This window comes from Xyrauchen texanus, chromosome 21 (assembly GCF_025860055.1).
Source record: "Xyrauchen texanus isolate HMW12.3.18 chromosome 21, RBS_HiC_50CHRs, whole genome shotgun sequence".
NCBI lineage: Eukaryota > Metazoa > Chordata > Actinopteri > Cypriniformes > Catostomidae > Xyrauchen > Xyrauchen texanus.
In genome coordinates, this window is record NC_068296.1 from 30,921,344 (window position 1) to 30,936,520 (window position 15,177).

At 47.1% G+C, this 15,177-nt stretch overlaps 1 protein-coding gene and 1 long non-coding RNA gene across 3 annotated transcripts in view; one reads left to right on the top strand and one right to left on the bottom strand.

The window, feature by feature from the left end:
• Positions 1–15,177, top strand: part of LOC127661424 (uncharacterized) — a 359,800-nt gene that overhangs the window by 94,358 nt on the left and 250,265 nt on the right. The window lies entirely within an intron of this gene.
• Positions 1–15,177, bottom strand: part of LOC127661406 (ATP-binding cassette sub-family C member 5-like) — a 45,252-nt gene that overhangs the window by 25,329 nt on the left and 4,746 nt on the right. For both annotated transcript variants that reach the window (XM_052152087.1, XM_052152086.1), the window contains exons 3-5: positions 2,714–2,862; positions 1,035–1,190; positions 632–776 (exon numbers count right to left, since the gene is read on the bottom strand). In XM_052152087.1, the coding sequence (XP_052008047.1) occupies positions 632–776; positions 1,035–1,190; positions 2,714–2,862 (450 nt within the window). The remainder of the gene's footprint in view (positions 1–631; positions 777–1,034; positions 1,191–2,713; positions 2,863–15,177) is intronic.

A 15,177-nucleotide genomic window follows, 5' to 3' on the forward strand; every position in this document is an offset into this window, starting at 1 on the left:
ACCAAACAAAATTGCCAGACTGTTTCCAAAAAAAGTTTCAAACTTATCTGGCCCCTTCCGTTGTTCCCCCAAAAGGTAGTCCCACCCCAAATTTACGCCAATTGGGCATGCTCAAACAAACAGATTGTAATTCAGTTTGGTGCCCCTTGTGGCACAGAAATGACACAATTTACCTTTTTTAAGATGTTCTTATGACTAATAATATCAAAACTCCATAACATCTAATGTATTGTACTTTTAGGGGTCAATGTTCTACTAATTTTATAACGAGCATGTCAAAGAATTTGGCACAAAGCAGCGGACAAGCAGTAATACTCTTTTGCCATTGGCACCAGTCATTATTAAGGCACTTTACAAATAGCATTAAGAGTTAAATGATTTAATAAAATGGTTACCACATAGGTAACAGAGAACAATTTTGAGGCCCCAATGACAATGTTTTACATAATAACACTTCCCATACCCCATCTTATCACTCACCTGAGCATATAAGGGGCGGGATTTGATAGATTGGCCTACATGTTAATAATACACAGAGAAAAAGACAGAGAAAGAGAGATAGAGATAGAGCGAGATAGAGGGAGGAGAAGAGTGTAGAAATACAGGACAGAGCTGAGATGGTGTTACTTACTGGGCCACTGAAGCCTGCGAGTTGAGTAACCATAAGGCAGAGGATGGACAGCAGCAGACGTGTGCGGCAAAAGAGCCAGACCACACGACGAAGAGACGCCCCGTCCCCTCGTGACTTGACCTCTTCATCCCACAGCCTGGCCAGCCTGCAGACACAAATTAATTATGTTCATTTCCAATGTATGTATCAATCATGTCAAACCCAGCTCTGGCTCTGAAATGTGAGGTAGGCCATAGGTCTGTGAAGGTGGACAATGCAATTGGCACTGACAAAAGAGCACCAAAAAGTACCATAAATGCCAAAAGGGCCTACATTACATGTATTATTGTTGGATGAGTGCTTTGATTCGAATTTCAGAACATCAGCCAACACACTCACTCCATAGTAGTATATCAGTACTGACCGGCGATGATTGGTCTCACAGCACTCGAACTGCGACACGGCCCATATATCCTCCAGGAACAGCTGACCCTTCTTATGGGCCAACACAGCCAATGAGGTCAACCAATTAAATGTCATAAAAGAGAAGAGGCCGGCATTGTCCACCGGATGCTGATGCCTGGGATGGCACAGTGGACAACAGGACAAGAGAAGAGACAGGAGACATGGATAAGTCCTTATGCTGCAGTTTTTTTATTAAATGCTTTTTGGTCCTTATTTTATTAATGGCATCCACTGTGAGCCTCATGTGCCTTTCTCAGGGATACAGAAACAGTACATTCCCCTAATCACCTTTGCATTTTCATAGGATTTAAATATAAAATTAAAAATACAATTCTACAAATCTCTGCTCAGTTAATACCCACAAATGTTAAAAATACCAGCCATACCAAGTACTGACTTAATTCGGCACCCACGCACAGTCTGACTGCTTTCAAATGCGTTTGTCTACACGTTCTCTAAACAGTGCTTGTGTCTCTTCTTGAGAAACACTTACAGGCTATATTGTTTAAAATGTATTTGTATTCATTTCTTTATATTAATATTCAATTTAATTAAATAACAGTTTAAAAAGGATATTTATTTCTTTAAGTTTCAATGGTTGGAGTGCAGTGGGAAAAATCAACACCATAAAGGAGTGATATATTTAAAAAGTTGGGAAACACAGCCATATATCATGGCATTCTCTTGGACAGGACCGAGTACTACATTGGCATTTGATGACAGGCATTTGCCTGGTTTAAATCCGTTACCAATTTGTGTGCATAAATAAGAAACTGTCAGATCACACACACAAGTATGGAGTTCCAAGTATGGCTCTGTATTAGGGCCTCTGCTGTTCTCCCTTTACATACAAAACTTAGTAGACATTATCAGGAAACAGGAATAAGCTTTTACTGTTATGCAGATGATACTCAGCTTTATATTTCCTCCAGACCAGAAGTATGGAGTTCCACAAGGCTCTGTATTAGGGCCGCTGCTGTTCTCCCTTTATATGCTTCTCTTAAGAGACATTATCAGGAAACAGGAATAAGCTTTTACTGTTATGCAGATGATACTCAGCTTTATATTTCCTCCAGACCAGAAGACATTTCCAGTCATTAAATACTGGATGGCCCCTAAAATTCTTAAGTCTTTATCAGTATTTAGTTGTTTATGCTTATATTTCCCTCATCAAGCTCAATAGCTCAAATCCGTCATGAGACAAATATCACAGTGATCAGTTTTTAAAAAAATATTTTACTTGACACAATATACAAATGTGGTGTGATCATACTTGTTAGTTAAAGCCATTATTAGCCATGTTTGCATATTAACTTTACCCTGTAACATTAAACCCTAACCATCTGAAAATAACTGGGTTGAATGGCTGTTGTGCAAAACTGAATTTGGAGGAGAAATGTTTTGTTTTGTTTTTCAATTATAATGCGTGATCTATTATAAGACAATAAATACCATCAATATGAATATATACCACATGACCCACAAATACAGATTTATATTAGTTTGTTTCTGGATTTGAGTATGTTATTGTAAAATTATTTATATGGTGTGGAAACTGAAACTGTGTTACCACATCAATTTGCTACAGCTTTGCTGACTGAAATGAAGGGCACATTGACAAGTAACTAAAGAACATACTTGCTGGTAGAGCGAAAGGGCTTCAGTACGCTGACACTGTGGTGGTATTTGCTTCTCCCGACTTCATCCTCCAACTCCTTTTCGTGAGCGATATTGCCCCCATCCAATGATAGGCCACCCTCGGCTCTCGCAGCTGTTTCAAAAGCATCCTGGGTGAAAATAAACAGATTGGATGTTTAGTTACCTGATTTCTGAGAGTGACCTTGTATTAAGCTTTTAGCATTTCAGCGCTTTTCAATGGAAAGACATGACACTGCAAAAAATGTTAACAGGAAATGAAAGAAGATGTTTATCAGCACATTTTAGGGCAAATCTTATCAGCAAATATAACAGGAAGGAAACCAGCCACACTCTTATGACCAGACAGTCTTCTGAGACCATGCAACTCATTATGCTTAATAATGCTTAAGGGGAAAACCATGACACTATACAAGGGGAACATCCAGTCCTGTGCTGCACGAGGGCTTAAACACAGAGCTGATGGAGCCCATATTTCTTAACCGCGGTAACATGTTTAAGTCATGTGTCTACAATGTTTGGCTTAACAAATCACAAGAAAAAGAGTTTAGAAGATTTACTTGGGAGTTCATCAATTAATAGTCAGATATTTAAATGTTCTCAAGCCCACATGCATACAAACACTGCGACATGTGCCAACAACAATTAAGTTTGTGTTGCCCACAGCCAGCTGAAACAACTGCCTATTATACAGGCCGTTTCCTTTGGTGATGAGTGCTGTGGCATATTCTTCTGATATCTAGGCTGATTGCTCAAAGCAGTCAGAGTGCCATGTCTGTATGTGTGTGTAAGTGAGGAGAAAGGGATGCGGAGACTATAAAATGTTTTAAAACCCATGGAGGCTGAAAAAGCCAACAGGATTAGTCTACTAAATAGAACAGCATGTACTTAAAGGCCTTGCACAGACAGATTGATATATATAGTAATATCATCAATCGTCTAGGTTACGTATGTAACCTCCGTTCCCCGATGGAGGGAACGAGACGTTGTGTCAGAGAAGCGACACTAGGGGTCTCTCTTGAGCACCGATATTCACCTCTGAACTATGAAAAAAGGCCAATGAGAGTTGGCAACCAGTATTTGCATGTCCCGCCCCCGGACATACGGGTATTTAAGCGGCGCAAATACGGGAGTTCATTCAGGATTTTTCTGAGGAGCCGGAAATGGTCCGGCCACAACAGTGGCTCGGCTCAGCGACGTGGCAGGGGAGACACAACGTCTCGTTCCCTCCATCGGGGAACGGAGGTTACATACGTAACCTAGACGTTCCCCTTTTGTCGCTCTCTCCACGTTGTGTCAGAGAAGCGTCACTAGGGGTCCACTTATAAAAGCGCCACGCGCTGAGCTGTGTACGTGAACTGCTGATACAGGAGCGAGCAGGTATTCTTACGTGCAGTACGACCAACTGTATCAGGCTGCATGTACCCTTCCCCAATGCCCCATTTAAGCCATCAGGATTCATTATCGTTACCCCGGAAGGGGGAACAAGGTGCTGGCTGCCAACCTGGGAACGGGCCAAGCCTGACCGGGCGACTTTTCTCTCTATGTTTCTTGCATAGAGCAACTTAGGCCGGGGCCCTTACACGCATTGAGGGAAGGGGGTCTTAGCCCTTATTCAGGGCGGAGAAGACCCTGCGGAGGCCACGCCTACCTGAGAGGGGAGGCAAGTTTAAGTGGCAAAACCATCAGAGGCCTGACTTAGGGCCTATGTGGAAAAGTCGGTGCGGTGGTGGATCCAGCCTATAGAGGGGGGAACATACAGCACGGCAACCGAGGCAACCGTGACTGCCTAAGGGAAGCACGGAGTCCGCCGCCAGAGGGACAGAACCGCATGGCGTTACACACAGGGGAGTCCGAAGGAGGCCTTACCTGTGGAGCACCTACACCAGTGCAGGGTAGCTTGCAGTACCCGCAGTGGCTTGGGTTGGCGAAGTTCCTCCGCTGAACTGCGACCCACGAGGGCTAGGGAGGAATCAACCAGTGTCCCAAACCTGAGATCTCCTGGGAATGAAGGCGACTGTTTCCCTGGTTAGGGGAAGGGCGCTAGGTGCAAGCGATTCACCCAGTCAGATCGTGAGTGCGCCACCGAGTTCTACGGGCTCGGTACCTGAGAGAACACGGGACGATACTGACCGAACTCGGAGATTGTAGAATCTCGCGAAAGTGTTAGGTGTCGCCCAGCCCGCTGCTCTACAAATGTCTGCTAGGGCAGTGCCCCTAGCCAGTGCCCATGAGGACACAACACTCCTGGTGGAGTGGGCTCGGACCCGCAAATGGGGGGGCACGGCCTGGGTGTGATAAGCCAGGGAAATGGCGTCGACAATGAGGTCTCTGCTTGGAGACAGCATTCCCTTTCTGCTGTCCCCCAAAGCAGATGAAGAGCTGCTCAGAGCGTCTAGTGCTCTGTGTGCGGTCCAGGTAGACACGTTAGGCACGTACTGGACACAGCAGTGAAAGGGCTGGATCTGCCTCCTCCCGGGGAAGCGCTTGCAGGTTCACTACCTGATCCCTGAAGGGTGTGGTAGGAACCTTGGGCACATAGCCCGGTCGCGGTCTTAGGATCACGAAAGTGTCTGCCGGACCAAACTCCAGGCAAGCGTCGCTAACAGAGAACGCATGCAGGTCCCCGACCCTCTTGATGGAAGCGAACGCGATCAGCAGGGCGGTCTTGAGAGAGAGGGCCCTGAGTCCAACTGAGTCAAGCTGCTCGAAGGAGAGGTCTCTGGAGTCCCGTAAGGACGACCGAGAGATCCCAGGAGGGGAACAGGTTAGGCCGGGAGGGAGCTATCCTCCGGGCACCTTTTAGGAACCTGACGATTAAGTCGTGCTTACCAAGAGACTTTCCGTCTACCGTGTCATGGTGGGCCGCGATAGCGGCGACATACACCTTGAGGGTGGAGGGGGACAGCCTCCTCTCCAACCTCTCCTGAAGAAACACGAGCACTGACCTAACTGCGCGACTTCTGCGGTCTTCGGCTCGGAAGAACACCAGTCTCATGAACAGACGCCACTTTAGGGCGTAAAGATGCCTGGTAGAGGGGGCTCTGGCTTGGCTGATTGTATCTACGACGGTAGATGGTAGACCGGCTAGATCTTCCGCGATCCCGGCCCAGGGGCCAGACGTGGAGGTTCCAGAGGTGTGGGTGCGGGTGCCAGAGCGTGCCCCGGCCCCTGAGAAAGAAGGTCCTTACTCAGGGAATTCGCCAGGGAGGGGCTGTCGTGAGGAGCGTGAGGTCCAAAACCAAGTCCGGGTAGGCCAATAGGGGGCTACCAGCATGACTTGCTCCTCGCCCTCCCTGACCTTGCATAGCACCTGTGCAAGAAGGCTCACTGGGGAAATGCGTGACTTGCGCAGCCCCGCGGGCCAGCTGTGTGCCAGCGCATCTGCCCCGAGGGGAGCCTCTGTCCAGGCATACCAGAGCGGGCAGTGGGAGGTTTCTTGGGAGGCAAACAGGTCTACCTGAGCCTTGCCGAACCGGTCCCAAATCAGCTGGACCGACTGGGGTGGAGCCTCCACTCCCCGCCAGGCAAGCTTTGTCTTGACAGCGCGTCCGCCATCACATTGAGGTTGCCGGGATGTGAGTGGCGCCGCAGTGACTCCAGTCGCTGCTGAATCCAAAGGAGGAGACGACGGGCGAAGCTGTGACATGTTGGGGAGCGTACTCCGCCTTGGCGGTTTATGTAGGCTACGACCGTGGTGCTGTCTGTCCTGACTAGGACGTGTTTGTTCCGAAGTTAACGGGAGAAACTTCTGCAGGGCCAGAAAAACAGCCAGCAGCTCTAGGCAGTTGATGTGCCAGCGCAGCGGCCTCGGTTCCACCGGCCTGCGGCTGCGCGCCCGTTGCACACGGCGCCTCAACCCAATTTGGAAGCGCCGGTTGTGACCAGAACGCGTCAGGACACCTGCTGCAAGGGTACACCTGCCCTTAGAAAGCAGAGGTCTGTCCAGGGTTTGAAGGTTTAGCGGCAGGCAGAAGTAACTTTACGTTGCAGCTTGCCGCGGCGCCATGCTCGCCTCGGACTCAGAGTCCGGAGCCAGTGCTGAAGTGGTCTCATATGCATCAACCCCAGCGCGCCGCCGCAGAGGATGCCATATGCCCCAGGAGCTGTTGGAAACGTTTTAGCGGGACCACGGCGCCTGGCTTGAAGGAAGCGAGGCATTTCAGCACTGACTGAGCACGCCGCTGGAGAGGCGTGCTGTCATTGAGACTGAGTCTAACTCCAGACCGAGAAAAGAGATGCTCTGGACCGGGGGGAGCTTGCTCTTTTCCCAGTTGACCTGAAGCCCCAAACGGCTGAGGTGCCTGAGCACCTGGTCTCTGTGTGCGCATAGTAAATCTCGAGAGTGAGCCAGTATGAGCCAGTCGTCGAGGTAATTGAGTATGCGTATGCCGGCTACTCGGAGCGGGGCAAGAGCTGCCTCTGCGACTTTTGTGAAGACGCGAGGGGACAGAGACAGGCCGAAGGGGAGGACTTTGTACTGATACGCCTGGCCGTCGAACGCGAACCGTAGGAAGGGTCGATGTCGAGGGCAAATTGAGACGTGGATGTACGCATCCTTCAGGTCTACCGCTGTGAACCAATCTAGATGCCGGACGGCAGATAGAATTTGTTTCTGGGTGAGCATTTTGAACGGGAGTTTGGACAAGGTCCGATTGAAAACTCGCAGGTCCAAGATCGGTCGTAAGCCACCGCCTTTCTTGGGAACAACAAAGTAAGGGCTGTAGACACCCTTCTTCGTTTCGGTTAGAGGGACAGGCTCTATCGCGTCCTTTAATAGAAGGGAGGCGATTTCTTCGTGCAGGGAATGGGCATGTTGGCCGTGTACTGCAGAAAAATGTACGCCCACGAAGGGGGGCGGAGACCTGGCAAACTGAATTGCGTAACTGATTCGAATGGTCCGGTGCAGCCAGCGTGACGGGTTGGGCAGTGAAAGCCACCCCTCTAAGCTCCGTGCTAGGGGCACCAAGGGGACGAGTTTTTTGGACGTACCTGGCGGGGCTTTGCAGCGGTGCGGAACAGGTAACGCCGGCGCCGGGAGGCAACGTGGCGCCCCGAGGCTCCGTGCTGAGAATAAACTCAAAGCACTTACCTTGCTCCAGCGCACCGCAGGGGGCGGGTTCGTGGACTGAGGAGGAGGTCTGATGCTGGCGCCCTCTGGACTCGCCTGAACCGGCCGGCCGGGAACAGTCGTGGAGGCTGAAGGCGGGACACCGCGCCCATGGAGCCGGGACTGTTGAGGCCTGAAAGCAGAGTGCCGTGAGAACGGCATTTGCGGGCCAGGTGACCCCAGAGACAACAAGGAAATAGCTCTATAGAGTGTAACGAATTTAACAAAAATTCTCCTCCCGCCCTCCACCGGGAACGGAGTGGTCTTACCAGCCCGAGCTAACGCCTCGGTCTCTGGGTCTGTCATCTCAGGAGCTCTGGGAGCCTTCTGGGTCCTCAAGGGGGTCCGTGGAGACGATGGGCGCCCAACTTCTGCGGGGGGCTCAACGCTGGGGCTGAGAGCTGGGCCCACTCACTTGTTAGTTGAGGCGAGCACCACTTTCTTTCTTTCTTGAAAGCCGCAGGAGGACGCCTCGGCGCAGCAGACAGGGCATGGCCCCTGGCGCAGGTTTGCGCAGGGCAGGATGCTTTTTTGCTTGAAAATAGCCTTCGTCTCGTTTCTTCACCACTGAGGACTGCTGGGCGAAGTCGTCAAGTGGTGTCGCCGAATGGACGGAGCTGGGAGACGGGGCGTTTGAGAAAGCGTGCTTTGTCTGCCTCCCGCACTGCCTGTCCATCGCTAGCGCTTTTGGACCACGGAGTGGCCATCGCCTGTTCGAATGCAGTTCCTGCAGCACGTCAAGAACAGGGCTACCCAAGTGCAGATTTTGAAGTGCCCTGGCCCGGTGGTCTTGCAGGAGGGGGCCATGGCGTGCAGGGGGAGCGGTCTGGGACCGTTCTACCACCGAGGGTAGCGAGAGCGGAGGAGCGAGGAAGCTGGGCTTGCTCAGCTCGTCATGCACGTCCGGAAGGAATCCGGGGCGCGCTGTGAGCAGCACACATGCCCGCGGAACCAATTAAGCCCGGGAAGCATAGCGGACCTTCTTGCGCCAGGCTCAGACTGGGCGGAGACCGAAGGTGGCGGCCCAGGCGAAGTTATCCGCATCCGACGCTGCTGTTACGCTCTCCGATGCAGCGGTGATGTCATCATCCAATGCTGGGGAGCTCGAGGGACCAGACGGTAGGCCGTTAGCGGACCGCACTAATCCCGAGCTCGAGGGAAGCAGGCAAGCGTGCCGGGAGGCGGAGGTTTTCGGGGATTTACCCGGCTAAAGCGCCCTGTTATTCTCCCCAGATCGCTCTCCATCGCCACGGCGCCTGCCTCAATCCCATAGGAAGGAGGCGAGGCGCGGGGCGGCTGAGATGGCTCTCTCTCACTACAAGAGAAAGCAGAGATCGCAACGCTGCCGCCGCTATGTTCTCACACTGAAAACATAACCCATTGGAGAGAATGCTCATCCCGAGCTGGGACAGAAACAAGCAAGCGTGCCGGGAGGCGGGGGTTTCGAGGGGTTCACCGCGCAAACGGAGCCCGCCATTGTCCCCAGATCGCTTTCATCGCCACGGCGCCTGCCTCAATCCCGTGGGAAGGAGGCGAGGCGCGGGTAGCTGAAGCGGCTTTCTCACTACAAGAGAAAGCCTACGACCGCAATGCTGTCATGGCTATGTTCTCGCACTGAAAACATAGACCATTCATAAAAACACTGCCTGCGTGTGATCGCAACCCAGGAATGCAAGGCAGTTTTTATGACCGCCAGAGGTGGGGAGACATCAACCACATCCAGAAACTACACAGGGGCGGAAATATCGTCTTTAAACAGACGCTGCCCTGAGAAGGACGCTCAACGCCGCTGTGTTTTGCTCTTTAGAGCTGAAATTACTGTTTTAGAATAACTCTTTCGAAGTTGTCTGCGCTGTCGAGCGCTCAGGGCAAGAATGCACAGCCGTGCACGAAGGAGAAAGCCGCTGTTATGCGCCGTCAGATCCAACAGCATGCAGAGCGTCAGAGGATTAACCAAGAACTTGGTGTGTAACTCGCAGCAGAGTTCATGCACGACCATCGGCTCCGAAGAAATTTTCTGAATGAACTCCCGTATTTGCGCCGCTTAAATACCCGTATGTCCGGGGGCGGGACATGCAAATACTGGTTGCCAACTCTCATTGGCCTTTTTTCATAGTCCAGAGGTGAATATCGCCGCTCAAGAGAGACCCCTAGTGTCGCTTCTCTGACACAACGTGGAGAGAGCGACAGAAGGGGAACTACTGTTAACTAAAGTCAGAATCTATCACAAGAATCTTCACTGATGAGAGAAAGAAACTAAGTTCACGTGCAACTAAAATACATTTGTGTGCTCAAAATACCTCTTTGTGCATGCAGAATTATGGATCAAATATAATGCCAGAAAATTACAGTCTACACCAAAGGAATGATAATTTTGCCTGATGAACTTCCTGTAGCAAAGAAATTTCTCTCTGCTACTTTTGGTGAACTTGCGGTGTTGACCAATAGCAAGTTGATTATGACCAGTGACTTCTGTGTGTCCTTCGTACATGGCACATGCAGGTTTCACACTAGCTTTACACAAGGCCACAGCTTCTTTGCCTGCAAAATTTAGCTATATAAGCATGAATGTGACTGAGCCAATTTGAAATCATTATTGACCATTTTTACTTTCTTTATACGCATTCCTGGCCTTATTGTGAACGATTCAATATTGCATGTTGTTTCTTTGAAAATATTATAATCTTTCATCAAAATGTAGCATTTTCATTCGCTTCTGTAGCCCTTGAAAAATAATTTAAGCGAACAGCCAAATAGCTATTTCGCCACTGTTTTAGTCTGCTGATAATCAGAGACAGTTTAGTATGAGATCGGCCACTTGTATACATATGAATGGGAAAAATAGTAACATTAAATACGGTGGATCTTTTAATGGTAGTCATGCCTTACAGTTAAAAGACCCAATTATTATTTTTTACCATAGAGAATGCACCTGCGCAAAAGCTGGCCAGCCTGAAAAATAGCATTTAAAAAAAAAATGTGTTATCTGAGCTTATGATACCATTGTAGTAAGATTTTATTGCTGATAGGCTGATTTTATCTGATCATAATCTTGACCAACTGTTTTGGAGATTTCAGTCTTTCACCATTCAAACAGACAGGAGCTGTACTTGTATAGTTTGAGTTAGATATTAACTTTTTTCATAAATGGACAAAAAAAGCAAAAATCAAGGTTACAGTGATGCACTTACAATGGAAGTAATTTTATATATAAAAGCAAATTGTTGAGTCGCGTGGTGCCATGCGAGGATCGGACATGTGAACGGCGAGCTCTGCGCGCTTTGCTAGTTTTTATTACTTTTTGAGTCATAAACTGGTGAGATTCGATACACCCTGTTCCATAAATGTTCTACAAAGACATTATGTCAAAGAATTCAAAATCCTCGGGCTCTGGAGATATTAAAAAGACACTTACATGCTAAAGCTGATACTTCTGTCAGGGCCTAAGACCGGGGACTCAGTCTGGACGGTATGGTGGGAGAGATTCAGCGTCAACTGGCAAGCATGTCAGCAATGCTGGCGAAGGTCGTTGCTGACGTGGAGGATCTTGAAATTCACTGAATTGGTTACAAGAGTGGTGGACATTGAGAAACGGATTCATTATCTGGAGTCATCAGAGAGGGAATTAGCTGCTAACCCATTAGCAACCAAGAGACTTGGAGCATGTTTGGGAAAAGTTGGAAGATATTGAGAATAGTAACTGGCAAAACAAAGTCTGAATTGTTGGAATCCCTAAGAATGAAGAAGAAAGAAATATGGTGAAATTCCTAGAGGAGCTCTTCCCGAGTCTGCTCGACATAACAGGCCATAAGCTAGAAATAGAGCGAGCTCAAAGGGTTCCGGCTCAGAGATCCATGGAGGGAAACAGGTCCAGATCAATTCTGGCCAAATTTGAGAGATTATCCTGTAAAGATCGTGTTATGCGAGGCAAGGAGTAAAGGAAGGTTTTCTTCTACAACATTTTCTTGTTCCCAGACTTCGCAAATTCGACAAGAGAGAAACGGGATTGATTCAAAGAATACAATAATCTCTTACATCAACGGAAGGTCGCTTTTGCACTGATGTTCCTGGCCAAATTGAGAATAGATACTAAGGATGGCCAGAAAATATTTACATGCCAACAGCAAGCGATGTCCTTTATAAAGTCAATGGAATGAGTAAGTCATTTTGTGATTCTCTCGATGCAGCGGAGTGGACCTGAATCACTGAATATTTACTTGACCATCCGAGGAAACTGGGCACCTCCTTTGTTTCTTTTTGCGTTGGCTCCACCTAGAGGCTGGAGTTTGTTTTGTGGAATAACATTCCTTCGGGACAGTTTGTGGATGAATCCGCATGTTCTATGTGGATAGAGTTTGTTTTGTGGAATATTTCTTGCAAACATTGGAGTGATTAGGGCATTTGTTGCTCTCAGGTAACCACACGCCCCACCGAGAGCGAACCACATTATAGCGACCACAAGGAGGTTACCCCATGTGACTCTAGCCTACCTAGCAACTGGGCAATTTGGTTGCTTAAGAGACCTGGCTGGAGTCAATTAGCATGCCCTGGATTTGAACTCATGACTCCAGGGGTGGTAGTCAGCATCTTTACTCGCTGAGCTACCTCTACATTTACTCTTCTATCTCTACACCAATGATTGCATAGCCAAGGACCCCTCTGTCAAGCTCCTGAAATTTGCAGATGACACCACTGTCATAGGCCTCAACCGAGATGACGATGAGTCTGCATACAGAAGCGAGGTTGCAGTCAGCACGTGTAAAACACTGGCACTTTTAGCAGCAACTATACACTCTTAGTGAATCTACCCCTGAATATTTTAATGTTTATGGACTGGCCCCATTCACTTTCATTGGAAGTGCCTCACTGGATCCAACAGATTTTTCATTTTGTTTAAGAAAAGGAGGGACGGGTGTTGTGTTAAAAAACTTTATGCCACAAATGCTGTCGTTTGAGCTTAACTTGCATTGAACCCAGAATATTCCTTAAAAGGGCTTTGTTGGTAATGCAGCCTTTTGGAATTCTTGCCAGTAGTGAACAAATCAGTAATTTAACGTTAACGACATTATAATGCAGTCTTATGAACCAGCCGGTTGCAATAAATTTAAAAAGAAACGTTACGGTTGGGATACATCAACATGCTTTCAAAGGTGTACTTGATCTTCACCCCCTAAGTGTCGAAACCTCAAACCTTCACATCAAAAAATATTTTCGAAAGTTGGTGCTGGTGGTGTTTCAGGAGGGTAGTAGTCCACAATCAACTGGAAAGTTGCATTCAGTTCAGGCTCAATTCTGTTATAGATTGATCAAAATCCAATCAATTCCTGATGGTTTAACACCTAAAATGATTTCTCATTGAACATTCTGTTTCACTTGAAAATAAATCACATTATAAAAGTAAAATAGGTCGTGAATGTCATTTCATGTTTAGTTTAACTCATTCTTCAATGTTTTATAAAACTGTCTAAAACAAGTAGAGCATCAACATCAAGGTTGGATTATTTGATGTATTAACAGACACATGCCCTCAATAAAGCAGATTCTACCCACAGGAGCAGACCTATTTAACCTTAATAAGACATTAAAGTGCTTTGATAACAGGTTTAAACCACTGAGAGTAGACTATATGGTGTAAAATGTATTAACTACATAAGTAATTAAAAGAGACTATATTCACGGATGTTTGTGATTTATTGTGCACATTTTTGTCAGAAATGTACACAGGACATTATAAATTGAATTAGGTGTAACAATAAAACACTCAAAAATATACTAAGCTAATTTTCTTCTGTCAGTCGCCCCATAAATCAGCCCAGCTTTAGCAATTCTGTCACGAGCTCTCATGGGAAACCTTATCTGGGACTGATCAGAATGCAGAAGTAAGGCACAGAAAAGAACGATCTAGAAACCAGACAGACTGGGAACACAGTCAATACCAAGCTCAGCTACCTATCGACTGAAAAACACTAAGAAAAAAAAAAACATTCAAGCTAAAATAACATGAGAAATTATGAGAGAACAAATGTGAAAATGTTCTTTACATAACTTTCACATTAAAGTGACTCAAGGTAACACTTGTAAAATTCTTCACTGTCTTTTTATTTTTCCACATGTCTGGCTGCATTAGATGAATAAGAGAAGCCTACTGTAAAGCGTTTTGCAATGCTCCTCAGCACGTGCAAGATGACCCCCTCCCCTTTCTGCTCCACGCAAGCTCACGTTGCACAAACATACAGCTTGCCTGAGACTCAGGGGGCATCAGCCTATCAGCTGCAAAGGCTGCTATACGCATCATCGGAATTCAAGAGTGCAACAGGCTGTCGTGCCAAATTAGGCGGAGCTAGATTATGTAAACAGATCCAGCTTCTAAGTGCAGGGTGAGCAGCCAATCACAACCACTGCCTCTGCACACATGGCATCCTGAGTGACATACTGGGTGGTTGAGAGATACAAAGAGAGAGAGAGAGGGCGATAGAAAAAGACAAAGAAAATTGAGCAGAGAACAAAGGCCTTGACTACCTTTCCAAACACAAACAAGGGTTGCAGCCTTTTATTGTAGGTTCTTTAGTGCTCCATCAAGCAAATTACTTCGTCAGCATGACCACAAAATCCTTCAACAGACCCTTGAGGTCCACTAGCTAATCTTCACACATCAACAATCACAGGAGTCAAGCCTGAGACCACGGCATTTATCTGAATAAAGCATGCATAAAAAATGTATTTGTTATAGAAAGTTATAGTTAAATCTCACAGTAAATAAAAGTTAAGACTAACATTGGCTATAAAGGATTGACAATAATTGAGACCAACATTCAGTATCTTAAATGTATTTTGGTTATCATCAAGCTAAAACCAGGGGACCAAAATGAAACATAGACAAACGTGGAAAAACATCAGTACCGTCCTTTGTTACAGTTTCATCTCAGCTAAATCAATGTTAAACAGTATATTATCACATATATTGTACAATATTTGTATGTTTAGGGGCCTGATGAGTGTATTTACAGTGGATTGGATATATACCGATCAGCCACAACATTAAAACCACATGTTAATATTGTGTAGGTCCCTCTTGTGCTGCCAAAACAGAGCCAACCCGCATCTCAGAATAGCATTCAGAGATGCTTTTCTTCTCACCACAACTGTACAGAGTGGTTATCTGAGTTACTGCAGACTTTGTCAGATCAAACCAGTCTGGCAATTCTCTGTTGACCTCTCTCATCAACAAGACATTTCCATCCACAGAACTGCCACTCACTGCATGTTTTTTGTTTTTGACACCATTCTGAGTAAATTCTAGAGACTGTTGTGTGTGAAAATCCCAGGAGAACAGCAG